The sequence below is a fragment of the Pinus tabuliformis genome, chromosome 6 (assembly GCF_031772625.1).
Source record: "Pinus tabuliformis cultivar Carrire ecotype Pingquan chromosome 6, CPIR1, whole genome shotgun sequence".
In the NCBI taxonomy this organism is placed as follows: domain Eukaryota; kingdom Viridiplantae; phylum Streptophyta; class Pinopsida; order Pinales; family Pinaceae; genus Pinus; species Pinus tabuliformis.
The window spans coordinates 99542276-99558511 of record NC_142292.1 but is presented as its reverse complement, the minus strand read 5'-3'; the positions used below and the strand labels follow the sequence as shown (position 1 = coordinate 99558511).

Genomic DNA, 16236 nt, shown 5'->3' with positions numbered 1-16236 from the left:
TAATTTTTGTTCTTTTGCACTTTGCAAGTGCGCATTGAATTAAATGCGTTAATTCATGACTATGAAGGTTGTGAATTGTAATTTTCTCCTTCTCAAAGAGTCTTTCTAACGTCATTTTGAAGGTATTACAATTTTCTGGGGTCAAAAGAATTCTGCCCTGTGGGAGATTTTGTTGGACATGCTGAATTTTTTACTCTAATTGTTTCTTTCCAATCCAAGAGAAACATAAATAAATTGGCTTGTGATCTGATTTCAAATCCCACAGCTAATCTCCAACCAAAATTTCTTCCATTTTCTCACACAAACCATGCGAGCAAATTACATAATCTACCACACTTGCTCCATTGTAAGTATTGCAAGTGAAATTACCGGACTTTGCCCATCTAGTCAAGCCATTACAAATGACTAAATCAAAGGCCCCACATAGTGTAAGCAATTGTTCACCAAAGAGATTGCAGCCCTTGTCCTCTGAAATTCTTTCCCACTGATGATTGCTTTCTTCTGTAAGCCAAATAGGGTCACAATCATCTTTACAACAAAGAATGCTAGCTTGCTCACTTGCAGTCCTAGCATTGAAATCACCCACTATAAGGACTTCACCTAGCTGAGAATATGTTGCAATATCCGCTTTTAAAGCTGCAAATGGATCTTTGTGGTCAAGCCCTCTACCTTTGTAGATTTTTGAGACCTGTGGCGCAAAATAGCATGCTGCAATTCTGATGTGGTTTCCATTTTCTGATATTTTAAACCAAATGAATTGCTTATTTGAGTCTTCTTCTTCTAACTGAATGAGACGACCTTCTTTCTCCCTTACTAAAACCATGATACCCCCGTGCCCTTTGCCATTCCCTGCTGCCTTGTTCCACACTGCCATCTTCCAGTATCCTTCAAACAAAGGTGTCTTGCACCCTTCATGCTCATGTGTTTTTATGAGGCAAATTATGTCTCTATTTTCCGCAATAGGCCCTAACCCAAGTCCTCGTCTCCATGGGTAACCTCTGTAGTTCCAACAAACTAATCTCAAGGAAACCTGGGTATGACTTGATTGCTATTTATTTTGACGTGCAAGACTCACATTTGAGTCTTTGTCCCTGTTTTCCCATACTGACCTTGCTTTCTGATTTCCTGTTGAAGAGTTTGTTGCCTCTTCTTTATTACCATCTTGCTGCTTTGTTCTGGAAGGAGGTCCAAATTGCGCTATCACAGCGTTGCCTTTATAAATCCATGCTCTCTTTCCTTCATCTCTTTCTGCCCTAACCTTTAAAATTTCCTCTCTTCTTTCCTCCTGTTGTTTTACAGTTAAATCTTCTTCTAGGAAAAAACGAGAACCCCTCAAGAGATGCTTCTTGCTTAGAATAATATATTTATCACGCAAGCTAGGCATAATGACTTTTATGGGCCTGGCTCTCTCCCCATTAAACTTACCCACCCTCCATGCTTGGCATATTTGTCCTTGCCATAACAACTTGTCTTTCAAGAAGTCTCTTGCAAGGTCAAGAGTACATTCATTTTTTCCATAGTCTTTCACCCCTTTAATAATTATGTTCGCTGCCCTATTTTGTATTTCTTTACCTTCACTATCTTGCATGTTGTCAACCTGAATATTTGTTTCTCCTTCCTTATTAGCAGAATTGCTAATAACTTGAGCCTAAGTTTTGGAAACTTTGGTGGAATCTTCTTTCATTTCTTCTCTTGCGTTCTCTTCATGGTTGTTTATTTGGACAATCATTTTCCTTTTATCCTGGGATGATTTCACATTCACCACCTCTGTACTTTCCACTACAAATTTCTTTACATTTTGCACATCCGCCTTCATGCGTTGCCATTATGTCTTCCCTATCAGGAGAGCTTCCTGTAGCAATGCCACTTGTTCTTCTAAAATTTTATTGCTTTCTGCTAACGCCTTGTTCTCAGCCGTTATTATATGAATTTTATGATCTCTTTCCTGCCCTTTAGCTTCTAAAACCTCCCACCTTTGTTTTGCATTTAACAATTCTTTCACATAAATATCAATGACCAGGTGAGAGGTGTGGATGTGGGACTATATAAGGCAAAATCATCAATGGTTTTTCCTTTGGACTTCTTGTTGCCACGTGCTTTCGAGGAGACTTGTTTGGGTGCTTTTTGCGAAGGAGTTTCTTCCTTGTTTGCTCCCATTTTAGACGAGCTATTCTTCGTTTTAAAATGCCCCAATATTGTTTGGCATTGACCCAAACCCACTTCCCAACTTTGGCAGATGAGGCAATTTTCACTTGTCCTAAATCATTTATCTTCACATGTTCTGAAATTTCTGGTTCCTTTGTCATGTTTGAATGCATTTGTTGTTGCTTGCTTGCTGCTCAATACTTCGGCGGCATAAAAACTCTCTGCTTTCACACTGCTCACTGCTCACTGCTCGTTGCTCTTATTGCTACCCAAATTGCTCTACTTTCACTGCTGCCCAAATTGCTCTACTTTCACACTGTCACTGTTCACTGCTCGCTGCTCTCAGCGTAATAAAAAGGCAAAAAAAACATGTCTCTGCAAAACATCCACGCATGTTCCATTTCAAAACAGAAAAATGATATGTTTATTGGGGGCACAGGTATGCTAATCGTCCCACCCTGTCCGATTAATGGATTAACGAGGGTTGTATCACGGACAATCCGAATCCCCTGGATTACCAGCAACTGCCAGGCACCGCCGCTAAACTCCTCTAGGTTCACGTCTCAATCTCGCGTCTCAATCTCGCTCGGCACTCCTCGGACCCAGCCGCTAAACTCCTCCAGGTTCGCGTCTCAATCTCGCGTCTCAATCTCGCTCGGCACTCCTCGGACCCAGCCGCTAAACTCCAGACAACGTGCACTCCAGACGCACTCCACCATGGCCGCTGCCACCACTCAGTATAGGGAGCTTAACGATGCGCCTGACTTTGATTCCATAGCGTCAGCTGATGGCTATGTCTCTGTTTCCGGTTTCGGCTCGCTTTTATCTGGTTAGCGATTTTCTCAACTTCACGTATCGTTGCAGTCAAAATGAACAAATCCACAACGAACTCTCAGTCCATGATAATGCTTCAAATGCTGATCCTCCTAAAGTCACATCTGTTTGTCTACCATTTTAATTGTTAAGGGGGCTGTAAGTTCTGGAATGTTTATCTACCCTCTTTATACATCTGTTGTATTAGGGCACGCTTTAATTATTCATGAATTTTGCCGTGAATGCATTTTATATATTCCGTTACTGACTTTGTCATTGGCCTCTGGGTGGATGACATTCATTTTATTAAGAAAGAAGTGCCCGGAGCACATTTCCAAACCTCCAAAACTTCAGGGTGGCCGTCTTACGTGGCTTCCGACGTGTCTTTGCTCACACTGCTCCTATTTTCTTTGAACGAGGCATTGCAAGGATGGAGACTAAGGTCAGATCTATCACTCAAAGATTCTTTTTTTCCCTAGTGTCTTTGTGGAGATTATGTCTGACATGCCGTACTAGCTATCATAGAACGTTTGTGATTTTTATCACTTTTCATCCATTCATGATCTCCATTAGTTTTTTTTTTGGTTTTAAGCGTTCATTCAAACCTTTGGTTTATGGAGCCGAAGCAATGACATGTCTGGTCTACTATTACTTAGAACACTTGTAATTATTGGAAGTAATGTTTCCATGACTTCCAAGTTGTCGTGAGCTGTAATTGTGTGGGTTTCTAGGTTAATAGTTGTACTAGCTATTTTTAGTAATCTAGATCCACCATTCTCGGATCTAGAAGTATCATGTATTCCTATATATGTAATCTTTGTGAGATCAATAAAATCATTGTGTAATTGGCGTTGTGTGAACAATCTCTCCGCTCTCTCTTTATTTTCTAATATGGTATCAGAGCCAATTCTGGCCTGACTCCTTCACGGGAGGGCTAGGAAAATGTGAGAGAGCCTTGAATTTTATTCCTTTGTAAATAAATAGGAGATCGTGTTGTGTGGAGTGTTTGTGTGAATAAATTTTATGTTTATGTGTAGAGAGCCTTAAATTTTATACCTTTGTAAATAAATAGGAGATCGTGTTTTGTGGAGTGTTTGTGTGAATAAATTTTATGTTTATGCATAGATCTATTCATTGTGTTTGAGCTAGATTGGATTTCAAAGTAAATTGTGTTGGGCTTTACAGATCTGTGTGCTTGTTTTTTACATCTGTATGCAACAAGCAACTAGCCTCCAAAAAGATTCCTCTTTCTGCCCATGAGCCACATTCTCGTTGTTGGAGACAGATCTGTGTAGAAGATGAAAGAATTGGTAGATCTATAGCAGAAGCTTGTCGCTAGTACAGGGTCGTGCTTGCAGAGTGGTGATCAGTCCCAAATTGTGTCCCGTGATTCCTTGCGGCATAGAGTTGTGGATCATTTGATTCATTTCACCGAGATAGGGAGTGGCGTGAAAGCTCAGAGATAGCCAAAGTTGCCATTGGAATACAAAAGGATTTGGGTATAATAAATTGATGGAGTGTTGATTTAAGAAAAGCCGAAGTGTGTGGATTTCACTTATCACATTGAAATCAAGCTGCTGCAAGATCCAGTATCGTAGAGGTTTTGTCAATCAACTCCATATTCAACTTCGTTCATGGGAAGATCTCCTTTAAAGTTGGTGGTGTTGTTATATTATTTATTTAAAAAAAAGTTATTGGTAGAAATTTTTATGGTGTTGTTTTATTATGTTGTAGTGTGCTATTGTTCAAATGTAGTGTGAAATTCAAATGATGCAGAACCACAAAGAACAAACCAACTATTGAATAGACTAATGTGACTTGTCGTGCTCTGGGAACATTAGTCACAGGTAGTTCTTAATAAAGTCAAGCTGGTGTGACCCGTCCTTCTCCGGGAGTGTCAGTATAGGTTATTTATACAAGGTCAAGTTGTAGAATTGTTTGTTGAAGACATTCTGTACCCAGAATGCTATCCTAGATAACTGGTGAATATAGTAGAAGGCCATATATTCAACAAATGGTGGTAGTTCCATAGGATGCTTCAGTATCGAGACTGACCTGTTGCGCTTCAGGAGGTTGAGAAGCGTCAATTCTACAAAGCACATCAATGATGGTCTAAAGCGATTATGTCTTAAATGGATCAAGTGGGAAGCTCAAAAGTGTGGTGAAGAAAAGAGCAGAAACCGTGAGATTTCAGAGTGAATATGAGTGCTGGTGATGACCATATCATAGCAGACAAATTTGACAGAGATTCATTCATTATTGTAATGTCTACTTTCTGGTTTTGTCATGTAAGCATTAAGGGAGGGCATTGAAGTAATGTTTCCATGACTTCCAAGTTGTCGTGAGTTGTAGTTGTGTGGGTTCCTAGGTTAATAGTTGTACTAGCTACTTTTAGTAATCTAAATCCACCATTCTCGGATCTAGAAGTATCATGTATTCCTATATATGTAATCTTTGTGAGATCAATAAAATCATTATGTGATTTGTGTTGTGTGAACAATCTCTCGCTATCTCTCTATTTTCTAATAGTAATTGCACACATGTCTTGAACAGGGCACCTTAGGATGAGCTATTCTATATCCACTTCATTTGGGTTGGTAATTTTGGACCATGTCAACAAAGGCTTGATTAGGAGAATTGTTTCTCGTTCAGGTTCCCGTGTTGACACTATATCAGTACACTACTAATCAATTTTATATGCATAGTATACCCAGGGGATATACCTTTCTTATCCCCTGAAACCCCATCTCTCATTTTGTTCCCGTTTCCTATTCTGTTACTCATTTCTTGTTTCTGGTAACATATTTTTTGGAATAAATGACCACCTACTCAGCTGCCATGATATTGTGAAATGGTTGTTATTTTTGCATATATTCATCGCACTTTCTAACAATAACAAATAATAGTATACTGTATTTGATCTTCTAGGTTTGGATTGATGAGGTTCTTATACCATCACCACGTCATTTTGTCTACAATAGCCTCATAAGCTTCCATATGTATTAATTGTTTTTAACATCCATGATGCTTGGATTGCAAGGAAACATTGAAACACACAGTGTCATGCTCACACTAGTATATGCCTGTGGAAGGTAATCCTTATCATACAGTTATCTATTTAGCAACTTGACCAAGATGCTGTTTATAGTGTCATTTTGTCTCCAATAGCTTCAATGACGTAGGCTTCCACATTTATCAGTTGCTTTTAACATTTGAGATGTTTGGATGATTTTGCAAGGAGTTATTGATACACAGAGAATCATACTCACACTAGCATATGCCTGTGTAACTTGGCCATGATGTGTTTATAGTGTCATTAATCTGAATTTAAGAAGAGAATGAAATGAAATATAGATTTAAAATCAAACATATAGATTCAATGAAACTAAACTTCATTTAATAAATAGAACTGCTGAAACAGTTTACATGCAGAATGGAAGCAAACTAGCTCGAATGGTGGTAGCTTATCTTTGAGAAGAGATGTGATGGCTACGCACCTTCCTGAATTGTGTTACAATGAGACTCAAAGGTGTTTTATAATGAAGAAACAATGAAAAACCCTAAACATCCAAAACCCTAACCCAAGGAGATGAAGCGCCAAAGGCTTATGGGCCGCGATGGGGTAAGTTGGAACGTCAAGTTCCCAGGGTCGTAACTGGCATACAATCTCCGTTTGGCGCACACAATGGCTCGTCAGAAAGGTCTATCCGAGGAGAACAACTTTCAACTCCAAATGTCAGTCAAAGACTCATGTTTGCCCATTTTCCCAAACAACACCGTTTAGGGCCTCAAAATGGCTCCAGAAATTTAGGACTTGAAAATGCCAAAAATAGAAATTGCCAAAATAGGAAAAGTATGCTGTGAGCCAATAGAATAGGTGGGTGGCCACCAATATCTACCTGGATCAGTTCTCCCCCCTCAGGAAGCAATGATATCCATTGTGTTGAGTGCCTCTATGAGATGGGGAAACTTCTGTTGAACTTGGTCCCTAGTGAGCCACTTGCCTCGATGCAGGAGTCGGTTTGCTTTGACAACCCGAGGGCCGATACAGCTGGATCCTCTGTTGGCGAGTGTTCTTAATTTGTGTGTCCATGATTTGATTAGTTGTAACTTGTTCAATGTAATCTGGGTTGAGCTCTATCGGTGTTAGTTGCTCTAGAATGTATGGTGTGTCCAACAATGTTGGAAAGTATGGCCAAAGGCGGTACAAATTGAACACTGGGTGTAGGCCAAGGAATGGGAGAATACTTAGCTCAGAAGCATTGTCACTCATTGCTTTGGTTATGATGTAAGGTCCATAGTGGAGTGGTTGAAGCTTTTGATGGGCCCCTGCAAGGTGTTCCTTCTGCACATGTAATCAGACCTTATCTCCCACTTGAAACTTGTGTGGCACCCAGTGCTAATCATGACGTTTTTTGTACTTAACATTGGCTTTGTGCAAAATATCATGGACTTGCTGACACATGTGCTGAATTCGTTCAATAAACTTGGTAGCTTTGTCGGCTTCAAATTGAACATGTGTAGATTCTGCCTGGGTAGTTGCAAGGGGTAGTGCGACATCAATGGGACACAATGGTTGAAATCCCAAGCCCACCTGAAAGGGGTTGTGGCTAGTTGAGCTATGGAGAGCTCTATTGTAACTGTGTTGGACATAGGGGAGACTCTCATCCCATGTTCGTGGATGCTTAGAGTTGTACGTGTGTAATATGTGCATGATCATCCTATTGACGACCTCTGTCTGACCATCAGTTTGGCGGTGGAAGGCGGTCGACTTGGTGAGCTTGGTGCCCGACAATGAACAAAGGCTCAACTAAAATGCACATAGGAATCTACTACCCCGATCTGATATGATGGTTTGTGGATCCCAAAGTACCCAAACTCGTTTGAAGAAGAGCTTGGTAGTTGCTTCTGCTGTGATACTCTTCTTGCAGGTAGCTAGAATGGCCATCTTAGAAAATCTATCAATGACCACAAATACAGAGTGATTACCATGCTTGGTAGAAGGAATGCCAGCCATATGGTCCATTGAGATGGATTCCCAAGGTTGGTTAGGAGTAGGCATAAGGGTGTATAGACCTTGCTTATTAATGGTTGGTTTGGCGATGGCGCAGACAATGTAGGATCTGATATACTTGTCAACATCTTGTAGGAGTTTTAAGCAATAAAAATACTTTTGCAGAATTTCCATTGTCTTCTCCACAACTTGCTTATTAATGGTTGGTTTGGCGATGGCGCAAACAGCATAGGATTTGGTACACTTGCCAACATCTTGTAGGAGTTTTAACCAATAAAAATACTTTTGCAGTACTGCCATTGTCTTCTCCACACTAAAGTGCCCCGCGACCCAACTATAATGCGCCTCCCAGATCAACTTGGCGCGCTCGCTTGAAGGAACACAAAGGTGTCCCAAGTAGCACAATAGTCCATCCTGAAGGTGGAAGTTTGGAATTGGCTTGCCAGTGATCAAGATCTTGTAGGTGGCAGGGAATTTTGAGTCATTTTCATATAGCTGCGACCATCCAGAGGTCTCTTGCCTACAAGAGTTGAGAACTGTGTTCAGTGCCATAATCGGGGGTCGACTGAGGCAGTCTGCGATGTGATTGGTGCTTTACCCTTGTATTTAATGTTCAAATGGAATTATTACAGATATGTGGACCATTTTCGGTGGTGATCGTTTTGCATCTTTCGCTATGTTTGCATAAATTGAAGAGGCCAGTGATCTGTGTGGATGATCGTCTCGTTCCCCATAATATAATGTTTTTCCGTTGCTAGTAGGCCTGCATGATCAAATATATTTCCTTATCATAGGTGGGGTATCTTTGGACAGTATCAAAGAGTGTCTCATTGTGATAGGCCACCGAATGCCCTTTTTGATTGTGGACTGCACCAATAGCATAGTTGGAGGCATCTGTCTCAATCTCAAATGGTTGTTGTAGGTCTGGTAGGGTGAGGACTGGTGCAGAGCAAAGATGATGTTTCAGTTCAATGAATGTCTTTTGTTGTGATTCAGACCAAAAAAACTTTGCTTTTGCTCTGCCCTTGGTAACTTGACTTAAGGGCCAAGTGATATGAGAGAATCCCAACATGAATCTTCGATAAAAATTAGCAAGGCCCAAGAAACAGCGAAGCTCTATTAGAGTCGTCGGGGCCGACAAATCCCAAATGATTTGGATCTTAGCTGTATCTACATGCACACTTTGCTCATCAATAATGTAATCCAGTTATTGGACCTTGTCCATGCCAAAGGAGCATTTTTCCAGGTTAATATCCTGTGCCACTGCAGAGTGTGAAGGATTTGTCGAATATGTTGCAAGTGCTCTGCCCAACTCTTGTTGAAGATGAGGATATCATCTAGATATACAACAAAAAATGAGTTGGTGAAAGGTCGTAAGATGTCATCCATCAGCCTCATGAAAGTTGCAGGGGCATTTGTCAAACCGAAGGGCATGACCAACCACTTAAAAAGACCCTCCTTGGACTTGAAGGCAGTCTTCCAAACATCTGTGGGTTCTATTGGAAGTTGAGAACTAATCATCCTGCTACACAATCGTCATGGAGAACACATCATCCAGACCTCACAGGAGAAATAATCATCCTGCTACACAATCGTCATGGAGAACACATCATCCAGACCTCACAGGAGAACTAATCATCCTGCTACACAATCGTCATGGAGAACACATCATCCAGACCTCACAGGAGAACTAATCATCCAGCTACACAATCGTCATGGAGAACACATCATGCAGACCTCACAGGAGAACTAATCATCCTGCTACACAATCGTCATGGAGAACACATCATCCAGACCTCACAAGAGAACTAATCATCTTGCTACACAATCGTCATGGGGTGTCACAGGGAAAGTTTTGATTCTTTTACCTTGTACACGTACACCACCAGGGGATGGTGAGTCACCCTGTGGTCATATGTCGCTCCAAGAAGTACCCCGCACCCCCCCGGAGCTCCAAGAGCTCCATACATCATATAGGACCCTCATCAGAGGGTTTCTGAACGACACCAAGTCGTTCTCGAAAAGTAAAAAATTTGACCTTTCCTAGGGGCTTTGTCAAAATGTCGACGACCTGTTCATCTGTACCGATATGTTGGAGCCTTATAGCTCCCCGCTGCACCATATCTCGAATATAGTGGTACCTGATATCGATATGCTTGGAGCAATCATGAAATACGGGATTCTCTGATAAACGAATCCCACTCTGGTTATCACACAGGATCACAGTGGTATCCAATGTAAATCCAAACAGCTCACTGAAGAGCTTTCGTAACCAAACTACCTCACAGGTGGCCATGCTAGCAGCAATATACTCTGCCTCGGCGGTGCTCAAAGCCACCGACTTCTGCTTCCTGCTCATCCAAGATATCGAAGCAGATCCCAAAGAGAAACAACACTCGGAAGTGCTCTTTCGGTCCACCACACTGCCTGCCCAATCAGCATCAGTATACCCAAGTAGTCTCACATCTCCGACAGTGTATCTTAACCCATAAGTAATTGTGCCACGAAGATATCTCAACAGATTCTTGGCACCAATCCAATGTATGTGGTGAGGTTCAACCATATGTTGACTCAATGTGTTGACTGCAAAGCATATATCTGGACGGGAGTTCACTAAGAACATTAATGCTCTGACGAGTTGACGATACTCGGTGGCATTTCGTAAAACAGGTCCAGCAGCGCTACCGCTTAACTTCTTAAAGTCAAGCTCCATCGGGGTAGTTACAGGCTTGCAGTCCACCATACCGAATCTTTCCAATATCTTCACCACATATTTTCCTTGAGATAGGAAAATTTCCCTTGGCTTTTGCCAGACTTCAAGTCCTAGGAAATAGTGCATCAGTCCTAGGTCCTTCATTTCAAATTCAGAAGCCAACTCCCTCTTACATTTGTGAATGAGAGGGTTTGCACCTGTTAGAAAGAGGTCATCCACATACAACACCAGTATGAGAGGTTTGTCATCTTCAACCTTAAAGTAAAGGTTAGGATCGGCTTCACTCCTAGTGAATCCTAGCTTCATCAAGTAGCTATCGATCCTCTCATATCATGCTCGGGGTGCTTGCTTCAGCCCATAGAGAGCCTTCTTCAACCTGCATACATGAGATTTTCGATCATAAATCTCAAATCCTTCGGGTTGCTCCACGACCTCTTCTTGATCGAACCATGCAAGAACGCGGTCTTGACATCCATCTGATGTAGGTTCCATCCTTGTGAAGTCGCAAGGGCTATGATTGAGCGGATGGTGGTATATTTGGCAACAAGTGCAAATATCTCGTCATAGTATTTTTCTTTCGGTTCCCTGGTGTTAGCTTCTTGAGAGCTCCTCGCTGTAGGAAGATTGTTCACCTGGCTGAGAGCCATATCTTCGTCAAAGGTGACATCATGACTAATCACGACTTCCCTTTGATCGGCTACATAGATTCTATAGCCTTTCACTATAGCCCACGAAGATTCCTTTCTTTCCAGATACACCCAATTTATTCCTTTTCTCTTTCAACACATGAAAATATACAGGGCTTCCAAAAATTCTAAAATGAGATATATAAGGTTTCTTACTGGTGAACATTTCTTCAGGAGTCTTGGAACCCAATGCTTGATGAGGGCATCAGTTTTGTACATATACGGCGGTGTTTGCAGCTTCGGCCCATAGAAGCTTCGGAAGTCTTTGATCATGGAGCATGGCACAAACAACTTCCACAATCGTACGGTTCTTCCTTTCCGCCACACCATTCTGTTCAGGAGTATATGGTGTAGTAGTCTCCCTCTTAATGCCAGCCTCTTTACAAAAGTCATGAAACTCGTTAGATTCATATTCAGTCCCATTATCAGTCCTTAAGATCTTGATCTTCTTTTCGGTTTGATTCTCGAACAAGGCTTTGAACTGTCGAAACCAAGAGAACACTTCATCCTTCTTTTTCAAGAAGTATATCCAAGTCTTTCGAGAATAGTCATGTGCAAAAGTAAGGTAATATGAATATCCTCCCAAGGAGTTCACAGGCATCATACCAGATATGTCTGAGTGAACCAACTGTAATATATTGGAGGTCTTGCTTTGGCTTGAGGGGAATTGTCCCCTTTTGAGCTTTCCTTCGGCACATCCCGGACATACACCTTCTTTCTCTACTCGGAATTCGGGCATCCCTGTCACCCTTTGTCTTACATCGGGTAGAGCTTTATAATGAAGGTGGGCAAACCTTCGATGCCAAAGTTTGGACTGAAGAGATGTGTCACAAGACATGACACCTAGCGGACTTCCACCGACCTGATATAATGAATCAACTCGAAACCCAAGAGTAAAGGCATCTTTAACATTGTTTTTCCATACACATACCTTGCCATCGCTGAAGGTCACCCAATAGCTGAAGGTCACCCAGTAGCCTTTGTCTTCCATTGCTGAGATGGACACCAGGTTCTTTTTAAGGTCAGGTACATATAATACATCCTGGAATTTCTAGCCTTCTTGAATGGAGGCCACCAAGCACTTGTCGATAGAGTCTCGGATGATCTTCTTTGTTTTGACTTCACCAGTTTTCCATTTGTTCTTGGCAGCAGCGGGTGCATTTGATGGAGGCTCAACAATATTGCCTCTCACATGGTCCAACACTCCTTGATCTTCTAAGGTTAGATCGAGAGACATCTTCCATCCGTGATAGTCAAACTTTTCACGGAGCTTGTCTTCGGCAGGGAAGAGTGTTGAGGACCCCATAGTTCTTTTAGGATAACCTTGCCAATCTTCTCTTTGGTGATTTCTCTTGCCCTTGCTCGGGCTTTGTCTTCACCTCAACTCAGATACCATGTTAATTTATGGTATGTTCTATGCTTAGAGCAATTTACTTCTTATTATTATTATTATCCACAGATTAGCGATCACATGTACAGTAAGTAAAGTGCAGATAGAACATTAAACGATTGACAAAAAATAAGCCAAGACAAGAGACACCAGATGTGGCGGCTAGCCAGGGACAAACCCCAATATGGGGAAACCCTTTGATCAAATCTTCTTTTATCTTCAATAATTTAGCAGAGAGAAATAGTACAAAAGTCTGATTTATATCAACAGCAGCAAACCCTAGATCAGCGGCATCAGCATCACCGACATCACCGGCATTAGTGTCATCGGCATCACCGACATCAGCATCATCGGCATCACCGGCATCATTGGCATCACCAACATCACCGGCATCAGCATCATTGGCATCACTGGCATCATCGGCATCGCCGACATCACCGACATCAGCATCACTGGCATCAACATCATTGGCATCACCAGCATCAGCATCATCGGCATCACCGACATCATCGACATCACCCGCATAAGCATCATCGACATCACCGGGATTTTCAAGGAGAGTCAGCTTCACCTACTGCGCAGTTCTGAGAGAGAGTCTGATGGTCAATGCTGGTCAAACTTTCGATCTGTAGTGGCAGCCCTAAATTCCGCATCCTTCCTTCCACACGTGTGAGAGAAGAGTCCCTTTCCTCACAGTAGGAGAAGAGCCTCTTTTCTGCGCAGGAGAGAGAGAGAGAGAGATGTGATGAGATGTGTGTATCCAAATGAGGAAAAGACCTCCTGTATTTATATACAAATGTTGATGATGAATAGATGCGTCTGTTGGGCTTCTGAGCCTACATGAGTTGCTGGTCGGCTTGATAATTATTCCATAATCAAAATAAATTCATATCTCCATAAACACTTATCGAAATCGGATGATCTTTAGATCAATCCTACAGCTCTCGACGAGAGGAATCTAGGAAAAATATTATCAGCCATGAATAAAGTGACCCACATGGAGTTCGGCCCTAGTTGCCAATTTTAACACTTTCCTGTCGTAGTGTGGTCCATTGTATGTACTTGCCTTCATATCTTCCAACTGGGTAATGTTGTTCCTTAATAACATCCTTGTTAATTTTAGGTATATTCTATGCCGAGAGCAAATTTACTTCAGTTTTTAATATTAGCCCAATATCAATTCCAGATTAGCAATCAGATTTAGCATGATAGTAAAATGCAGATAAAACATAGACATAAATCGTAGAAAACAAGCCAAGACAAGAGGACACAAGATGTGGCGCCAGCCAGGGACAAACCCCAATGTGGGGAAACCCTTGATCAATTCTTCTTATATGTTCTTCAATAGTTCAGCAGAGAGAGAGATAGTACATATACATCAAAAGTCAACATTTTGACTTATCTAAATAAGAGCAGAGATCTTCTCTAAGAAGATGGCACATGAGGTAGCTGATCTGAACTCAGGTGAAGGCATACTGCTTCAACTGATCCTCCAAGGTGACTCCATCACCATGCAACACCCATCATTGTGCTGCACCTCATCATCATGTTGCACCCGTCACTGTGTTGCACCCAATCACTGAGTTGCTCTTCATCACTATGCTGCTCTCATCACTGAGCTGCATCCAATCATCATGTTGTGCCCATCATGTTGTACTTCATCAACATTCTGCTGCATCCTTCATGTTGCACTATGTTGTACCCTTTATGCACTCAATGCATACTGCAGTATATCACAATTCTGCTGTTGCAATACATCATATTGCTACAACTCATGCTACACCTTATTGCAACATTCACCATCACTGTGCTGCACTCATCATGCTATGAAACACTTCATTACTATGCCCATCTTCGTTCTGTAACATCCATCATCACGCTACACCTTATTACAATGTTGTCACATCATATCATATCATGTTGCTGTTTGCTGCATCGCTGGACTCAAACAACAATTCAGACAACCTTCACAATGGACTGGTTAGGGCATCAATGAAGTCCTACCAACCTTCTCACATCAGCTGCAACATCCCTCCCAAGGCTACGGTCACCCTTCTTCAACACTCCTAAATGAGCCACACTGTCACCTACAATAAAGTGGCATAAGGACATATCCTCCAGAATGATAGCTGAATTTCCTTACAGTGTCTCCTTCATCATTTGGCTGATAGGGTCCTCTCCAACTGCAGCCATGATGACCTCCTTGAGGGCTGAGACTAGCCCTCCTTTGACTGCAGTTAGAAGCACAAATGGACAGCTGCTATAGTCCTCTATTTTGGTGACTGTAACCTTCTCTTTTACTGCAGCTAGGGCAAACTTGAGACTGCAGATTAGGAACCATTCAGGCAACGTATTGTAGCTCTAGAGATCCCCTAGGATTGCGACCAAATCTTGTCATTTACTGCGGCTAGGGTAAGACTGTAGTCCTCCCATTAGGACTGCGGCTTGCTGGGTATAGAAACCTTCTACTTGACTGCGGCTAGGTATTTCTGTTAGGGCAACGTTAAGGCTTCTTTATTAGGGCAATGCTAGGGCTTCATTAGGGCAGTGTTAGAACAACATTAGAAGCCCATCTTCCTGACTGTGTTAAGCCTTTATCTCCATTCCAGCGTTAGGGGCTAGGGCATCTTCTTGCTGCGTGGACAGGTCTCCTCTGCTGCATAAACCCCCTTTAGACTTGCAGCTAGGGCATTCTATCTTCATGACTGCGTTTAGGGCATCATTAGGCCAACGGTTAGGGCTTGCTTCATACCAGCGTTTAGCCTTCTCCATGATAGCGTAGAGCCTTCTCCATTAGGGCAACATTGTCTCTTAGGATCTCTCCTCCCACCAAAACCCAAAGACAAGTGGAGAGGAAGAGATCACAAGAAGAGTGTGTGTGCAAATGACTAGCAAGCCACCTCTTTTTATACTAAAACGTTGAGCACAAGTGGTGGCAATTTGGTTTCTGGCCAACTTTGACGAATTGTCCCATAACACAAATAAATTCATATCTCCATAAATACTTATCGGAATCAGATGATCTTTAGATCAATCCTACACCTCTCGACAAGAGGAATCCAAGAAAAATATCAGCTGCCATGAACCACATGGAGTTTGGCCCTAGTTGCCAATTTTAATAATCCTGAAAAGAGTTCCAAGAGGGTGCCATTATAAATAGTGGGGATTCCTCCATGGCCCTTTGTTCACAGCAAGTTTCCCACCAATCCTTGACATGGGGGCAGCTTTAAGGAGTTGCTGTTGGATGAAGATGTGTCGCCTATTGGTATCCGCTGAAGGATCTGGGAAAAGTTATCCATCATCTCGTTCCTTTGTCGCTTGAGGGTTTTTTTGAGCAACAATTTGATAGGATCTCCTTCTCCCTCGTCTTTCTTTTCTTCTACAATGGAAGGCCGTTGGGAACGGCGACGCTAGTCTTGCAAGGCCTCAAATGGTTCGAGTCCCAACTCCTTATATCTTGACATCGTCAGGGACA

General features: G+C 42.0%; 1 protein-coding gene across 3 annotated transcripts in view; it reads left to right on the top strand.

Annotated features, from left to right (window-relative positions):
• Window positions 1–2194: 2194 nt before the first annotated feature.
• Window positions 2195–16236, top strand: part of LOC149257443 (uncharacterized) — a 93751-nt gene continuing 79709 nt past the window's right edge. Inside the window, exons 1-3 of one of the 3 annotated variants that reach the window (XM_089414314.1) lie at window positions 2217–2699; window positions 2769–2974; window positions 3270–3400. In XM_089414314.1, coding sequence (XP_089270440.1) covers window positions 2515–2699; window positions 2769–2974; window positions 3270–3400 — 522 coding nt within the window. In that variant the 5' untranslated portion in view covers window positions 2217–2514. Of the gene's footprint in view, window positions 2975–3269; window positions 3401–16236 lie in introns of all 3 variants that reach the window. The other 2 variants (XM_089414316.1, XM_089414313.1) reach the window with 2 other exon arrangements.